Source organism: Puma concolor, chromosome F2, assembly GCF_028749965.1.
Source record: "Puma concolor isolate L17-30 chromosome F2, mPumCon1.1.hap2, whole genome shotgun sequence".
Lineage (NCBI taxonomy): Eukaryota > Metazoa > Chordata > Mammalia > Carnivora > Felidae > Puma > Puma concolor.
This window is the reverse complement of record NC_141684.1, coordinates 64,910,957-64,929,400: the sequence shown is the minus strand read 5'-3', so window position 1 is coordinate 64,929,400 and position 18,444 is coordinate 64,910,957. Positions and strand designations below refer to the sequence as shown.

The following is an 18,444-nucleotide window of genomic DNA, read 5'->3' as shown; positions in this document are numbered from 1 at the left end:
GTCTAAATGCTGCCTCTCTGGATGAAATGGTTATAGAAATTGCTGTGATAGAAAACCATGAGTTCCTCAGCTTTATTTATGTAATTCCTTAGTTTTTATATGTAATGCATATATATACAACCATGAATACCAAGCATAATGTGAAAATGGTAAATTTTGAAGGCATTCTAACATGTAGTCTTGCTTAAATACACTTTTTAATGATTTTAATCCTGCTCACACTTGAAAGACCCAATTCTTGCTACTATATAGTGCTGCCTCCTAGTTTTAAAGCAAAGTTGTTGGTCCTATTTTGGAATTAGACATAGTTTTCTTTCCTTTTTTTTTTTTAACGTTTTTATTTATTTTTGAGACAGGGAGAGACAGCGCATGAACAGGGGAGGGTCAGAGAGAGGGAGACACAGAATCTGAAACAGGCTCCAGGCTCCAAGCTGTCAGCACAGAGCCCGACGCGGGGCTCAAACTCACAGACCGCAAGATCATGACCTTAGCCGAAGTCCGCTGCTTAACTGACTGAGCCACCCAGGCACCCCGGAATTAGACATAATTTTCAAATAGACATAATTTTCAAATTTGTTGTCATAATATGGGAAGATTGATTTAAATGACTCTTCCTATTTTTTTTCCTCATTTTTGTTTCCATAGTGACAAAAGATGTGGTATCTTATGTAAGAAATAGGAACAAAAGTGAAAAATTATATTTCAAATCATTATCTATATCTGAAAGATTCTTATTTATTCACTTGCTTGACATTCTGGACCTCCCTAGACACTTTGTAGTAAAATTGAAATTGCAATTACTTTCAATTATTTGTTATGCTAATTATCTTTATAATTGGGTCACAATTCCTGAATGGCCTGCATAAGTCATATCAAATGTATAATTATATTAATTTTATCTCTATTAGTATCTTTTATTAATTAGTTCCATAATCACTGAACAGTTAATTAGCCTTACTAATATAAAATAAATATTTTAGAATCAAATCAGACTAGAGACATTATTACTGTTAAAACAAAGAATACTGTCATTAAATTCTGAATTTTCTGATGACATTTCAGAATAAAAGTCAAAATTTTTAGAGTATGTATTTATTTTCAATTACAAACATTAGTGCTCAAACCAGAGCATGAAATTCTCCAAAAGAAAAGCCAATAATTTTGATATCAATGCACTATAAACAAATTCGGTGATCATTGCAAGAGATCAATCGATATGCACATTGGAAAAAATAAATTCTAGACTAAGATAGTTATATTTTACAAAGCAGTATTTATATTCCCTAGTAAGTCACTGAATGTATTTCTTCTTGTAGAGTATTATGTCAGAAGATGAATTTTCCTGGTATATTTATTCCTTATTGGCTTTTCCAATTATGCAGACGTTTGTATTCAGTGTTGTTCCTTCCTAAGAATTTTAAAAAGATTGTTAATAAAAGAATGCCTTTATCTTTTCTGTTCTAATCTCTTCAAGGACGCCACATACTTAACATTTTCTAAATGGATCTTGTTTGCCAGATCACCAACTTGCTTGTCGGAAAATTTTATTATGCTGCCCAAATACTAATAAATATGGCAGCTTAATATTGAGTCATTTGAAAAACATTTATCATCGAAGGTTATATTTATTTCACAGGGTTATGCTAAAAACAAACTTAAGCCAAGCTTTCTGTCCCACAACAGGCTTAAAACATAGAAAAGATCTCAAACTTGGAGACAGTGCTAAAGTAAGACTGACTCAATTAGCGATTGTTTATTGCCTGTTGTGGGTGCATCAGTGCTACATTAAAGCATGGAGGAAAGGGGAACCGTGTTTGCATGTTTAAATGTCTTGTATTCTACTGTCCTTTATTGGAACATGGAGAGTTACCTTTATGGGGAAGTCAGATCATAAAATCCCCAGTTGGTACAGCCTTTCTGTTTGATGTAGAAGTTCTCTAAGCTCACCTTTCTTAGGCTATAACCTCAATACACAGTGGTTTCAGATTTCCAAGTGAATCTTCTCAGATTTTCCCTGTCCTCTTTCCACCAACCCTCCTAAGTAGATGGAACTTGGTAGGGTTTGCTAGGACTTCCTTTATTTCCTCCTCCCCAAAATGTACAACATTATCAAGAAGGATTGCTATGAGGCAGCCCCTGGTTCATTCCTTAATGCTGGTTCCATGACTACTAGCAATTTCTCAGGTTGTGATACTGCACATCACTGGCAATGTTTTCTCAGTTGCCATCAGCAGATAGAGCCCTACTAAAACATTACCTCTCTCTGACATAAAGTAATACCACTCATGATTTGGGAATTTCAGTATACCTCATAATTCTGCTAGTTACCGCAACTGAATTCCAATTATTCCAAATTTTGTGTAACGGGAAAAGCAAAGAAAGGAACATAAGCCATCTGACTAAGGCAGCAAGACACATTATCTCTCTCAGTGCTATAGCATGAAAAAGTCTGACAGTGTTGAGTTTGTTTTTAACTACCAGAGAATGGGAGAGAGAATGGCTACATAGAGAAGGACTCAGCAATCTCACAGATGCTTCCAGGGGATCTGGGAAAGAAGGGTGGTCTTCTATCAGGTACATATGTGAGGCAGCCTTCTGTTTTAGTACTGTAAGGGGTCCCTGATTAAAGGAAGGAATGGCTAAGGAAGGAACAAAAGTTTTGGCAGTTTTCCAAAAGGGTGTTTTGGCTCCCCACACAATCCCATTTTTCAACCTGTTAGAAATCAGCCCTTTAAAAAGACCTCTTACAGCTGCTCCTGAGCCAGATGCCTGCTGACCTGGCAGTTCTCTGAGTTAGGCTAAGTACACAGCATCCTGAGCTCAAGAGGAATCTGACTCAGATTTTTAACCCATTGAGATGGAATCATACATACTTGGGAATAAAATTTAGAGGTCAGCTAAAAAAGTCAATACTTAGCAATTTACAGAAAGAAAATACTAACATCCTCTGGTAGATCTCTCTCTATTTTTGGTGTTCTAGTCATGGCAACATGCTATGACCGCCATCAGAATGGATGGGAAAAATCCATCTCCTTGCACAGCTGTGAAAAAAGGAGGCACTACAGAGGCACTTCCCTGGCCATGAGTATCAGCATTACCTGGGAATTTAGTAGAAATGCAAATCCTTGGGCTATATGCCAGACCTTCTGAAGCAGAAACTCTATGGGTGGATCCCAGCAATCAGTGTTTTATGTCCTCTAAGGGATTCTAATGTATACTAAAAATTGAGAACCACTGGTCTACAATGTCAAGTAAGCACCTATTTCTATTTAGATAGATTTTTAAAAGGGTCCTCTCTAAGAATGATGGCAGACGCTGAAAGGATACCTCCACTTTGCCAGATTATCGACATGAAATCAGGTTAAAAATGTACATGATGCTTTGCTGGAGGAAGCTTGAGGATTTCGATGCCCAGGGCTGCCTCTAGCTCAGGCATTCTGTGTTTGGCTGTTTTCTCTTGAAGTTTCTTTAGCTCCACGCAGTCTGGCAATTTGATCTTAATCCTTTCTCATGGCCACCTCAGATTCAGGAAGGTTGGAATGCCACAAGTGTCGTCCTTTGTGCACGTAATCATCTGGCCAAGGTATGTGAGTCAGTGGCCCACGTTCTGGTCATATCTGCCTTGGTCCTAAAGCGTGCTAAGAATCAGTCCTGCTCCATGCCTGATCTTCCCTACCTTATTTTGTGTTGACAGTTTTACCTTTGAGCTGAGATAAAGCAGAAGAGATTGAAAACAAAACATCTTTTTCCGTGTGTGCTTTCCTTAGATTTAGCTTTAAAATTCTTAAGCCTCTGCCAGGAGAGTAATTAGCAGCCCAGATAAGAGGCCACCTATGGCAGCTATATGTCTGCAAGGGGCCCTGCAGGAGAGAAGGATGATTTTCATTAGAGAGTTACAGATAGTTTGCAGGCCCATATCTCACTCTCAGGAGATAGGAAGTTAAAAGGAAAATTTAGCAGGGAAGAGAGTGGCTTTTTATCTCTGTGTTACCATCAATCACTATATTTCAGAGGTTCATGATCAGACACACTTGCGAATGAGGGAGAGAATTTAAAAACCAATATTCAAGGAAAGCCTTCTGGTGAAGGAGGAGGTTATTCTATTCCATTCTGCTCTTAGGAAAAAGTTGCTTCATCTTGATGCATTGTTACTTATCTTCAGGTGACCTCAACAACAATAGATGAATGCTGGAAGGAAGATTTTTAAAATGAATATGCTAAAATAAGAAGGGAAATCGAAGTGCTGGAAGTAGGATTTGCTGGAGGCTCTGGAAGGTGGATCTGTGTTGAGGGTACACAGAATGCTGCTAAGGAATCTGAGAGATGACATGAAAGGGCCAGAGTCAAAGTGAGCAGACATTCACCAGAGGGTCAAACGAGAATGGCCAGGGGAGGGAGAGGCTGAGGTGGTGTCAGTGGGTTTGGAAAGGAGTGTGGGAGGAAGAACGTCCAGATAATTTCCTGAATTATTCCCGGAACTGGGGCTGAGTGAGGGCAGGAAAGTTCCATAGAGCAGCCACTCTAGGATAGGAAAAGAATTAAAATGAGTGTTTAGTGAATTCAGATAAATGCCATTTAAATTACATAGCTATTTCGAAGGGGCACAAATGTAAATGAATACGCCATAGTGTCCCCATAGTGTCAGCAGTTTCAGGCCTGATCTCTGACTTCAGGAAAGCTTGCTTGCAAAGGATTTAGATCGTGCAAATACCATGCAGGTCTTATGCCAGATTGCGGGCTCAGGGCTCAGTGGAGAGCTTTGTCTTTGAAGCTCTCCAATAAATTTTTGGTGTTGATGACAATTTTGGCTTTTTTAAGACTTCAAAATTGAGTGAGTGACAATAAGTTGTTAGAATTTTTCTCAAAAAATAATCCTGGAGAAACATACTGGTATCCTAAAACGGAGTATTAACACTCACAAGGAGACTTAGAAATAACTCAATGACTGATATTATGAAAGAGGCTTTGTGAATTAAAAGCAGACTTTGGAAGGGGAAGATAAGTTAATTTCTAGCCGTTTAAAGAAAATGGTTCAAAAGTTTTTAAAACTAAAACTGTTTATTGTGGTTCACTTGCTCCAATTGACATTTATTATGATATGTTATTTATTTTCTAGTGAAACAGAATATCTTATTCTTCAAAACAGCTGCCCTAACTAGCAGTATATCATAGTCTGAAGTTCTCTGTAGAGGTTTTAGAATCCAGAAAGGGCAAGCCTCACTCCACAGCTCCATCCAGTCTTTTCAGCATCTCCACATGGATATCCAGCCACCTCTCTACACCTCTACCTCCGTGTCTAAAATGCATTTTAAACTTACCATGTCCCCGATGAAATTCCACTTAATCCCCACCAAGTTTGCTTTCCCCTCAGTTTTCCTTAACTCAGCAAATGGTGACATGATGATTTCAGTTGCTCAGGACAGAAAAATGACATTGTTTATACTTCTCTCTCTTTCCCTCACTCTTTCTCTCTCGCTTTCTCTCTCTCTCTCTCTCTCATACACACACACACACACACACACACACACACACACACACCTAATTTATCATGTACTCCATTGGCTCCCGCTATAGAATTTATCCACAATCAGTCCACTTCTTACCATCTCCACTATTGCCGCCCTTGGGGAAGCTCAACTCTCAACAAAATTGGTGGAATAGACTCCTCAAGAATTTCTCTGCTTTCATGCTTCTCCCCTACAGTCTATGCTCAACCGAGCACATCCTTCTCAAAGTGTACGTCTGATCACATCACTCTGCTTCCCACTGGCTTCCATTTTCATCATGGAAGAGGACTAGATATTTCAGCATCAACGTTCTAGATGACACAGTAGAAAGTCCTACTCCATCCAGCTCCAGCTATTCCCCTCTGTCAACATATCCTCCTAATCCCCTCCTCCTCCACTCTGCTTCAGTCCTTGGCCTCAGGACATTTGTGTGTATTATTTCCTCTCCCTGTGATGCTCTTTCCCAGACATCTATTTGCTTACTCCCTGACCTCTTCAAATTTTGGGTCAAATATTACTCACAAGTGGGGCCTTTCCTTTCCTTGACACACAATATAAAATTGTATAGTACTCTTTCTCCAGACCTTCTCTACATGCCTTCCTGGCTTTATTTATTTATTTTTTCTTTTCTGGCTTTACTTTTACATCCCCCATTTTGAACCAGATTTCTTACCAACACTTGATTCTGTGTATTTCACTTGTTTATCCATCATCTTTAGTCAGTAGAATGAAAGCTTCATGAGGATGGGAATTTGGTTGGCCATGTTTGCTGCTTCACCCCCCCCCCCCCCCCCAGTACCTGGCACTCTCATAGACCCTCCTTACTTCATGCTGTTGATCTTCTGCTTTGGGATTATTACAGTCATTTCCCAAATGGTCTTTTAGATTTCACCAGTCCAAAGATGAATATTTTTTTGTCAGTGCAGCTTTGGTCATATTAGGCATATAATCAAAACTTTCAAAGGTTTCCTACTATGTTGTCTAATTTCTCCTGTTTGCTGTGCAAGATCTCATATGAATCCATTTTATAACCTAGATGTGCTGTTTGTTGCTCTCAAAATACTTCTCTCACTGAAGCAATCAGTCAGTTGTTTTTATACTTGGTGTTCTCTCTCTGTCATTATTTACTTTATTACCTTCCTTCCCATCCCCGAAGGGCCCTTCTTTTTCCAAAGTAAACATAGTCTATTATCTCACTGCTCTTTATCTGGAACACTTCTCTCTCTCTCTCTCTCTCTCTCTCTCTCTCTCTCTCTCTCTCTCTTTACCTAATCAAACTTTTGCTTTTTCAAAGCTCAGTTCAAGTACCACCTATTCCATTAATGTTTCTTCAGTTAATCCTGATTTTTTTTTATCATTTCCTCTGAAGTATATATACAAGCCAGAACTGTTAGCTTGGCACTTAATATCATGCATACCATAGTGTATTCAATTTGGTTCAAAGAAACATTTAATAAGTGTCCATTCTAGTTAGATACTGCTTTCTTCCAGAAAGTATTCAGGAAAGATTAAAATATATAATATGTTGCATGATAAAATAAAAACAGCAGGATGAGTGCTCATGAATTTGAATGTCTTCTAGGCCAAAATGAAAAAGTAAGAATTCACTTATTTGAACCTTCTCTCCTCACATCACATAGTTCAATCGGATTGACAATACCAGAGATTTAAAGGAAGGGAAAATATGTCTCCTTTTTGAGTGTTTTGGATTTTTTTAAGTATTAAAAAGAAGTGGCACTAATCATCTCTCTTCTCCCACTGCTTACACTATTCAAAACTTCCTCATCTGAATGGAAATGGCTGGGAGGAGTGTGTTTCTACTGACCATTTTGGACTGGGACTGGACTGCTACTTGGCCCCATTTTTTGGTTTCCTTGCTTCTTCTTATAGAATTAGACATTGGGATCAGCCAAATCTCAAAACATCCCCAAACAAGCAAAATTTGAACCAATACTGTACCTACCAATCTCCTGAATGAGCTTCAATCTTCTTTCTATTGACTGGTACATTGTTCTTAAGTCTACCTTATAAGACCCCGGAACTTTCTGATAACATATACTTAACAAATATCTATTGATCATATACATGTGGTACCATGATAGGCTCTGTAATAGGCATTACAACAGTCTCTGAGGATGCTCTTTTTCATGGCTTAGTTCACTGCTAAGACTGACTCAATGGAAGCTGATTGTTGACTCACAAACTTGGAGAAAGAGTTTACTTATATTTATAATAGCCTTTCCTTCAGTCAGGTCTCAGTGGTCAATATAAAATTAAATCTGGTTGATTTATCTTAAACCCAAACACATTTACTGTCGTTATCTGCCCCACTTGTATGCCATTTCAAATACCTCTTATTAGCAACTGTATCTGCACATGTTTCTAATTGTGGCAGCCAGCTTTGTGCAGGTGTAACCCTCAGCATCTCATTTTCACTAGTATCTTTTATGTCTTATTTCCTGCCTTGGGATGGCGAGTGAGGATCACTCACAACCAAGTTATGTGCAGTTTAAAAGTTCAGGGTTATCAAAGCTCATAGACCACCCTTGACCAGGAACCTATGGATAAATTCTTTACCCTTTCATACTTCAAATGGACACGTTTCATAAGAATCCTCAGAATTCTTGTGGGATTATGCAGAAGCTGCCTATACAGGGGCTGGCTCAATAACCCATCCTTATATTGGCTTTCTCTCCTTTTGTGTTTTACTCCCATGTCCTTCAGTCCTGCCGCCCAGATCATACAAACACTTGCACATAAGCCTCTGTCTCATGCTCTGCATTAGGGTTAACTAGGCTAAGAACTGCTTAACCCTAAATATACACAGGATATTTTTACCTCTTTTCAAGAAAATATAACTCTATTATCATATTCTGTAGAAAATTCCTCATATATACAGGGTGAGCTCTATCTTCCTGTCATTATCTCCAAGGTGAACTAATCACTAGTTAAGAAATAACTTTTACAGCTTACAATGTATCAAGTTCAACCTAAGCTAGGTTTTAGGGACAGGAAAATAAAATTCCTGCCTTTAAGACTTGGAATTTATTGACAAACAGACATCTGAACAGACAATTAAAATATAGTAAAGAAAAAGCCATGGTAAAGATGTGCATAGGTGCTAAGACTTCTGGAAGAAAAGCTTCTGAAAAGATAAGAATCTAGAATGAAAAAGTAGGATTAAGCCAAAAGTAAAATGGGGAAAAGTAAGTCACATCAGAGATAATTATATAATAACACAGATACTTAATAAAAACATCTGCAAAAAAGTAAAAGCAGTGGTGTTTATGGAGTATAAAACAAAAGAAGAATTTGCAGAGATAGGTAGGAGTTGTGTGATAGAGAAACTCAAATGACTTGATAAGGAAGCCATAACTCATCTTGCAGGTGATGAAAATCCAGTAAAAATGGTAGTTCTTAAACTTTTGTGAGCCAAGGATTATTTTGAAAATCTGGTTGAAGTTATTGTCCCCCTGTCCAAAAAGAGCACATCTGCCAAAAACTTTTCATTCCATTTCTTGTAAATTATTGTGATTCTCATAAAACCTGCCCACAAACCCTCTAAAAATACTAATGTTAAGATCTCTTGCACTAAAATACTTAAATCATTAGAGTAATATGGTTGGATTTGTTTTGAGTATGCTGGTAGCCATATGGAAAATGTATTTTTGGAGGGCCAGTTTCTAAGTATGACTATCTGTGAAGACATGATATAATAATCTAGGTAAATCAAAATAAGCAACAATATTATAGTAATGTATAAAGAAGTGATGGATTCAGGACATCTCCTTAGGAGGTGTAATTAGCAACACTGCAACTGATTAGCCATGTGGGATGCAAAACAGGGTGATGATGAAAATTAGTTTGCTTTTGGATATGTTGCCTTTGAGATGCTCATGGTGCATCCAAGTAAAATGTCCTTACAAAAATTTGAGCTGAGGATTCTAGATAAAGATTTGAAAAATAGCGATCTCTCTGTGGCTAAAACCATGAGTAGACGAGCTGATTCAGGGAGGTGGTGTAAAAAAGAGTGGGAAAAGAGTGTTCATACAAAGTACAGTTGAAAGTTAAATAAAAACAAGGTGTGAAAAGCTCCTGTTTTATATGACAATTAGAAGGTTAGAGAGTCATTTCATTTCAGAATGGTAGAGACACAAACCAAATTAAAATAAGTTGAGGGATGAATGAAAACGGTGGAAGCAAAGACACTGAATGAAGAATATTTAGGGAGGTTGGCTCAAAGAAGGATGACCAAGAAAAAGCAGCTGTTAAATGTTTGGGATAACTATGGGAGGGATTTTGTTTTGTGTTTGTTTTTTAAGGCTGAAAGACAAATGAGCTTGCTTCTATGCTGTGGGAAATGAACAGTGGATATGAACAGAATCAATTGTAGTGGATAAAATAAATTAAGGTCCAAGAGAGAGATGAGTTGATGGGATTCAAATCACCAGTCTAAGTGGATGGTCTAAGCCTTACACAAGAGAGAGAGCTCCTCACCCTTTGTGAATTGGCAAAGTGGTAAATACTGGTTGGGGTGAAGGTAATTCTGTAGGTGCTGTGTGAGGGAGAGTAGCAGATCTTTATTCCTTAACATACAGTTTTTCTAGGTGACCTAAAAAAGAGGTTATAGTTTTGTAAAGATTTTGAAAGGAATGGAAGACCAAGTTTAAAGTTGGGGACCATTGACTTGTAACTCACCAATTCTAGAGTGTCCGATTTTCTCCAGCATTGCCCCAGGTGCACATGTGTAGGAAAATGATGGATTAATACAAAATTAGGGTCTGGTTGGTCAGTAATGACAGGAGGATGTAGGTTCATGGGAACTGAGGACCACAAGTCCCAGCTGCGTAGCGCAGAACTGGAGTCAGGAGAGGCCAGATACCTCGGAGAAAATAGAAACTGGAGACCTGTATTTGATTGAAGAGAAAGTGTGAAGGATAGCAAGTTTGTAAAAGAGCCTAAAAGAGGCGAGTTTGTCGTTAGAAAACAGAACATTGGATTTAAATATTGCTGATACGGACCGATTTGGGGTTGTCTGTCCTTGGGCTAGGGAGTGAAGTAGAAGGAAAGATCTCCAGATTTGAAATTAGGGATTTGAAATTAGTGGGTAGATACACAAGAACATGAAAAGCATTCAAGATAATAGTGACTTGAGTTGAAGAAGAAAAGTTTGAGTCTGAGCAAAGTCTTTACAGGGAGAAAGAAGGAAGGTTAATATTTCAAATTCTGTGTTATCTGAGGTCAAGGGATTAGGCAGCCTCCTTTGGAGAGGAGGCGCTGTCATGGTCTTAGAGGAAAAAAGGGATGTAATGTTCTGAGAAGACAAAAGGGTTTTGATGATGACAAGAAGGAGCAGGAAGCATTTTGTTTAGGGACTGAGAATGCAGAAGAGTGTTTCATATGGAAAAGGTTTTAGAAAGCAGAGAAAAGACTTGGGAGTATAAGTAAAACTCTTGTAGTGTAAAGAAAAAACAGATTGAACTTTTATTAAGACTGTATTTCCCGGACTTGCCCACATAACCCTTGTTTGCATAGTGCCTATTAACCTCTTACAGAAGTAGTGCTGTGTGGATTACAGCTCGGGAAACATTGGCAGAGCGCTCAAGGATAGCAGGGCTGTGAAGCATTCCACAATGCAATTGCTGCCAAATCACGGTAAATCCACCTCTTAAGGTATCTGGAGGGCAGTGTTTGGACAAAGATGAGCCAGCTCCAAGGCCACCCAGTTTGTTGGGTTGTTTGCATGGCCATTTATCTTTTCGACTCAGCTAAATTGAAGTCTGTGAAATCAGGGTCATTTGTAATTTATTTACATCTCTACAACATTAGGCTTATTACGGAGTATGTTAATAAATACTAAATATTTTTATGGAAGCTTTCAATAAGCAAAAAAAAATTACAACTTAGTTTTTATTTTTTGTTTCTTTCTGCCTTTGTTGGATGTTTATTTTCAATTAGGTTTTTTGAGATACCTAAATCGAGATACCTAGATGTGTTGACGTTCATTGCCAATTTTGAATGATAAATTTTACTTATACCTTTCATATCATTTGTTTCTACATACTTTCTCTCTTTGAAACTTTGATGAAATGGTGCTAGATAAAGAAAATGCAGAAAAGAATATTTGATATTGTAGATTAGTAAAGTATTTACTCTAATATTGGAAATAAACAAAATAAGAAGAAATAATTGGGCAGAATTGACATGTAGTTAAATCATTCATTTAAAAGTGATGCTGCTCTTTCAAAGTAAAATTTAAAACCTTCATTCAAAGTAAAGTCAATCAAAAAATGTAAATTCACATATATTTGATCAAAAAGTGTTATGACTCTCAGGAAATTACCCTTGATAATTCTTTAATTAGCTTATGTAATACAGTATATATGGTTTTGTGTATAAAAGGTAATATGTGAGTATTAATGTGTACTATATACAAAAATGTACAAAATTTAATACTGAATAAAAATGAAAATATAATTTATAATATTTATAATTACACAAAACATAAAGAGTCATACATATATGCTTTAAATTGCAAAAGTAAAATGCAAATTATTTTGTGATTCCACTGTGGTATATAAAAGCAAAGATGTAAAATAGTTGAAAAGTTGAACTTTTGAGCATGGTGCAGGTGTGAATTGTACTTAAGTTTGTATTTTTAAAAATAGTAATGCTATTTGTTATGCCTTTATTAATAGTCTCCCGTGAGGGCACTTGCCTGTAGCTCAATGCAAGAAAAAAGTAAGGCACTGATAGAAACTTCCAATCTCTGGATTATTTGATATATTGTCCTCCAACATTAGCAGACCTTATTTTAGGACAGAGTTCCAACAATGATGGATAACCACTCTTCTGGTAGAGTGGTTTCATAGTATAATATAAATCCAGACTGTTTGAATTAGGTATTGCTAGTCTCACTATAGCAAGGTGCATACAGAAGCTCAGAAATATATTGCCCTGAAAGTATCCATGGGTCTTCCCTTCCTGAAGACCCAGTGTCTTGGAGAACCCCGGGCAGTCATACATATTAGGAATCTTCACTGCCAGTGTTGAGACTTACCTTGATGTGCAGGCCTTTAAGCTCAAGTTTGGTTAATGTGGAGAACTGTGTTTGATAAGCCGCTATGTAGAAACCCTCTTCTGCCCCTGGACCCAGAAGCCAGGAGAGTACTCTGTGTGGGACTCTTGCTCTTCTTCCACTCACTTCCCCGTTGTAGTTTCAGTGAAAACATTTGCTTACAAACCTTCCTCCAGTGAGGCTGAGAAAAAAAGCAGATTCTGCCTACACTAATCTTGCCATGAACATAGGAGAAAAGATGATGAAAGACTTATCCTTAAAGGTTAGAAAAGCAAAAACACTGTATGACAAATGCTTTAGTAAAACTTTAATTCCCTTGTGAGGAAGCAAGTCTGATTTTAAGTTTAGAAGCGATGTCCTCGTAGTATATAGTTCACATTTCACAATTCAACACTATTTGAGGTTTCAATGACCATTTTTAATTATTTAGGCTTCAAGGAGATAACCTGGCAGAAAGGACAGAAGAGACGTCACAAGTACTTCTTTCTCCAGATGAAATAGTCCCAGATTCTTTGGGTAAGTTTTAAATCCAACAATATTTACTGTAACTTTAGTGGCACTTGAAGATTAGAAAGAAAGAAAGAAAGAAAGAAAGAAAGAAAGAAAGAAAGAAAGAAAGAAAGAAAAGCTAAAACCAAAGATCTCACCCCACACCAAATCATGGTAATGGCCATTCACATGTCCACCATTCCCTCAGGCTGTGTGCGTCAGGAGGTTAAGGGCAAAGGAGAAAGGAAGCAGGATGTGTGGATTCTGAGGAGCAGCCTCTCAATGTCTGTGCCTGTTTTAGGTACAAACAGGTCAACTATATGTTGGCTACTCGCCAAATTTTGTCCCTAATTTCAGCTTGCTTTTGTAATGTACATTGCTTATTCTCATTTTCACATCACTGAACCCTTCAGCCTTGCCCGCCAGAATGTCAACATCATACTCGGTTTTCCTCCCTCTGTCTCAGCCCTATATTAAGTTGGCCTCGAATCAGGTCAGTGTTACCTCAGAATTCCCCCTCCAAGCCAGCCTCCTCCTCATTTCCCCTGACACTGCCTAGTCTGTGTTTTCGTCCTCTTCCTCCGCCAAGGGTAACAAACCTGTAAATAGGCACTCCTTGTACTATCTTATCTCTTTTTAGTTCATTAGCTTTCTAAATACGAAGATGCTTATTTCATTCTATTTTCTATGGGACAAAATTCAAACTCCTTCACACAGGATATTAAGATCATGTCAGGGCACTTCAAAATGTTGCCTGAATAAGTAAATAAGTAGATGTAATGCCATGACAATGACGTCTAAGATAAATCACTGCATCGTTATTCAGTATTCTAACTAGATGCAGTTGTTAAATCCAATTGGGCTAGTTAGAAAAGAAACTATAGAAAAATATTTTCCTTACATTTGGATAGAGAAGGACATATTAAAGAAGATGGGAAAACACGGGATACAGGAGTGCTGATGCATAGGGGCACTTGTACCCCAATGTTTATAGCAGCACTTTCAACAATAGCCATTATGGAAAGAGCCTAAATGTCCATCAACTGGTGAATGGATAAAGAAGTTGTGGTTTATATACACAATGGAATACTACGTGGCAATGAGAAAGAATGAAATATGGCCTTTTGTAGCAACGTGGATGGAACTGGAGAGTGTTATGCTAAGTGAAATAAGTCATACAGAGAAAGACAGACACCATATGTTTTCACTCTTATGTGGATCCTGAGAAACTTAACAGAAGACCATGGGGGAGGGGAAGGAAAAAAAAAGGTTAGAGAGGGAGGGAGCCAAAGCATAAGAGACTCTTAAAAACTGAGAACAAACTGAGGATTGATGGGGGATGGGAGGGATGGGAGGGTGGGTGCTGGGTACTGAGGAAGGCACCTGTTGGGATGAGCACTGGGTGTTGTATGGAAACCAATTTGGCAATAAATTTCACATTAAAAAAAAAAAAAGAATAAGGTGGGAAAAAATCCCTTAACATTAAAAACAGTATTTTAATTCAACTACAGAGTGTTAAGAACTCCTGTTCATCAAGAGATGTCAGAAATAAGTAAATTGATAAGCCATAAAATAGCAAAATACACTTACAACATATTTGTCACTGATTAAAGATTAATATTTAGAATACATGAACAATGTGCAATTTAATAAAGATCAACAAACCAATAGAAAAATAAGCAACAGATACAAATAGATATTTCACAGAAGAGGAAACACAATTGCCAATGAGCACATGAAAAATGCTTGACTACTTTAGTAATCAAGGAAAGGCAAATTAAGACCATAGAAGGATGCTGTTTTACAATCTTTGGCTTGATGTTAATTAGGAAATCTGGCAAAGGCAAGTGCTAGTGAAGACAGAGATCAAAGGAAACTCATACACTATAGGTGGGGGTATAAACAATTTTGGAAACAGTTTTCCATTATATTAAAATCTTGAATATTCATATATTCTAAAGCTCAGAAACTCTACTTCTGGGTGAATATCCTTGAGAAACAAGTCTCCTGTACCATAAAATGTGAACAAACTTTGTTGATATGCTGGTGGACAGGAAAATGGATACACTGTGGAATTATTGCATTATAGGAAACTGCGTTTCAAGTACACACATAGGATGAATGAAATCAGAAGTGTGCTGGTAAATGTGAACACAGCTTTCTTTGGAAAGAAAGCCCTGATTTGTAGAGATTGATGCTTTCGATGATGTAAATACTCTCACCATATCTGATTTAAAGCAACTGATCTGAAAATGACAGTGGGTCTTCCAATTCAGTATGGGCAAGTCACAGCTCACAATTGAACAAGTCTTAAAAGCATAATATTGATTGAACAAAAGTAAGTCATAGAATGCCATTTTTGTAAAGCTCAAAACTAGCAAATCTAAATAATATCTTCTTTAGGAAAATATACATAAGTGATAAAACTATATTTAAAGAAGGGAATTAAAGACTCAAGATGATGGATGTCCTCAAGGGATAAGGGAAACAAGGAGATGGGATAAGGAAGGTGCTCACAGGTATATGTAGGTTGCTGGAAATGTTCTAATTCTTAAGTTAGGAGGTGGGTTTGAGGTGTTTATCACTGTGCTTTGTAACCTAAATATACTATATATATATATACACACACACATATATATATACATATATATACATACATATATATATATTTAATCTACATATATATTGTATACAATTGGCCCTTGAACAATGTGGGGATTTGGGATGCTGATCCCCTGAACAGGCAAAAATCTGAATATAACTTTTGAGTCCCTAAAAACTTAATTGCTAATAGACTACTGCTGATCAGAAGTCTTACCGATAATATAAACAGTTAACACATATTTTATACGTTGTATGTATTATATACTATATTCTTATAGTAAAGTAAGCTAGAGAAAAGAAAATGTTAAGAAAATCATAAGAAAAATACATTTATGGTACCGCACTGTATTTATTGAAAGAAATCCTGTGCAAGGGGACCCATACAGTTGAAACTCATGTTGTTCAAAGGTCAACTGTATATACTTTTTTACATGTCAAATATTAACAACATTAAACATTAAAAAACAAAAAAACAGGGGCACCTGGGTGGCTCAGTTGGTTGAGCATCCGACCTCAGCTCAGGTCGTGATCTCACGGTCCATGGGTTCGAGCCCCACATCAGGCTCTGTGCTGACAGCTCAGAGCCTGGAGCCTGTTTCAGATTCTGTGTGTGTCTCTCTCTCTGACCCTCCCCCGTTCATGCTCTGTCTCTCTCTGTCTCAAAAATAAATAAACATTAAAAAAATAAAAAAAAAAAAAACACAAAAAAACACAAAAAACAAAGTATTGTGGAATATAAACCAATGTGAAGGTAGCACAATACAGGAAATGATAATAGTTTCTATATATCTAAATCTCTTGCAGTACTGATGAGATTACACACTACCATGATAGACCTTTAACACTGACAGTGAAAGTTGAACAATGTGGTGGTACTAGGAACATGGAGGACCCAGGCTGGCCATTTGGTGACACTGTAGCTTTTGGAGTATCTGGCTTCTTCTCACTGGTAGTCTTGCATGTGTACCTTTACGTAAGCCATTCTTTCCTGATTCATAGTAAGTTCTTTCTCCTTCCCTCTGCCTATTCAGATCCTATGTTCTAAGATCATGTCAAGTCTCCCTGGTGACTAGCCCCCACCAATGTTGTTTGTTTGTTTGTTTGTTTCCTTTTTCCTTAATAGTTTTTTAATTACTTCCTGTGTTTTCTTCTCACTCGATTGGATTATATGCTTCTTGAGGTCCTCTTGTGTTCCCCATTATGCCTGATATAAAACAACACAAAACAGATATTACTTAATTACTGGCTTTTTAATTTTATCAAAACCACTGAAATCCACTAATCCACCAAGGAGATATATATCCTTCCACAATCACATTTGCATAATAACTGAGTATTGTAGGGATTTAATTTTTTTTGGAAAATTTAATGATGCATCATCACTAATATGTGGTTGATTATACCTATTTGCATCCACTGGAGGAAAAATATTCATTAAGTTCCTTTCTTGAATTTCTTACACCCTGAATTTTTCACATTCAAATATTCGTAGACCTAATCAGCAAATGACAAAATATAAGTTTCTGATTCAGTACACTCTTTTCCAATTAAGTTAGATCATTAGATTCAGTTATTAAATATTTTTGGCATTATCCAAATGTGCTGATGTGATTTTTATGTGAACTGTACCTCCAAATTGAGCTTGGCTCAGTAAACATACATATTTTTATGTGTAGGTATAACTTTCTGCATAAAAAACCCGTTGTGACATAAAACAGGAAGAGTAAAACTAATGAGAGGAAGAAGTTGGATATACCTAAACATTGTGATAAACTCTACAGATTTCTAGGTTCCTGCCTGCATGCCCAGTCAACCACACTGGCTAAGCTTCTATTCTGAGTGCTGCCAGATACTCTTAGATTTTGAAAAAAATTACTTTATCTTCCTATGCTTTGGCTTCTTCTTCTCTAAAATGAAAAGACAAGACAAACTCTAATATTGAGAAACTTAGGTACCCATTTTCCCCTCCATGTGATTGAAAAAGCTCAAAGTTCATTGTTTATATTTTGAAAATCATTTATACTTTATTAGTAAGTAAGTAAGTATACTTTTATACAGAAGTTGTTCTGGAGCAGACAGAGCAAAAAAGCTTGCACATATGTACCCACCAATTATTGCTAATAAGCAGTGAGCTCAGAACACTTAAAAAATAGAGTGTGCTCCTCCATGCATTAAATGCTAAGATTTTATATTCATGATGTCTATTGTCCCTACTGGTATATTAGACTGATATTTTGGCACTGGATTTGGACTATTTACAAGGGTCCTTTCAACTCAATACTGTTTAATATGGTCAGATATATAAATTTGCAAATATTGTGGTAGCACTTCATAATTGTTCCTCTGCACTAAGTTGAATGGGCCTCTCTATATTGTAGATCTCACTGGATATGGCACCAATAACCAGGCAGAATTCAACCAAAACAAGAACAGAACAGAATGTAAAACCAAAGAAAGCTACCACTACCTTCCCTTTATAAATACTAATTTCTCTTTAAAAAATTAATACTGTAAAGGTATTCAAATATATTCTGAGAGAGAGAGTCATAGAAAATTATCTTGCTCAACTTGTTTTGAAAGCATGAAGTTGAATACCTGGCACAGAGGTATTTATTGAATTTAAATGAATATACAAATACACAAATAAGTGGATGAATGAATTGATTAGTACATACATGCATCAAAAATCAAACAGAATGGCAATACTCTTTAAAATTAACTCACTGAGAAGAACTTGAGAACTCACTTATAGTGTGGTATTTCTAA

General features: G+C 36.9%; 1 protein-coding gene across 6 annotated transcripts in view; it reads left to right on the top strand.

Annotated features, from left to right (window-relative positions):
* The window catches only part of CF2H8orf34 (chromosome F2 C8orf34 homolog), a 413,316-nt gene that overhangs the window by 305,630 nt on the left and 89,242 nt on the right, over positions 1 to 18,444 (top strand). For all 6 annotated transcript variants that reach the window (XM_086696037.1, XM_086696036.1, XM_086696035.1 and 3 more), the window contains one exon: positions 13,016 to 13,101. In XM_086696037.1, coding sequence (XP_086552163.1) covers positions 13,016 to 13,101 — 86 coding nt within the window. The remainder of the gene's footprint in view (positions 1 to 13,015; positions 13,102 to 18,444) is intronic.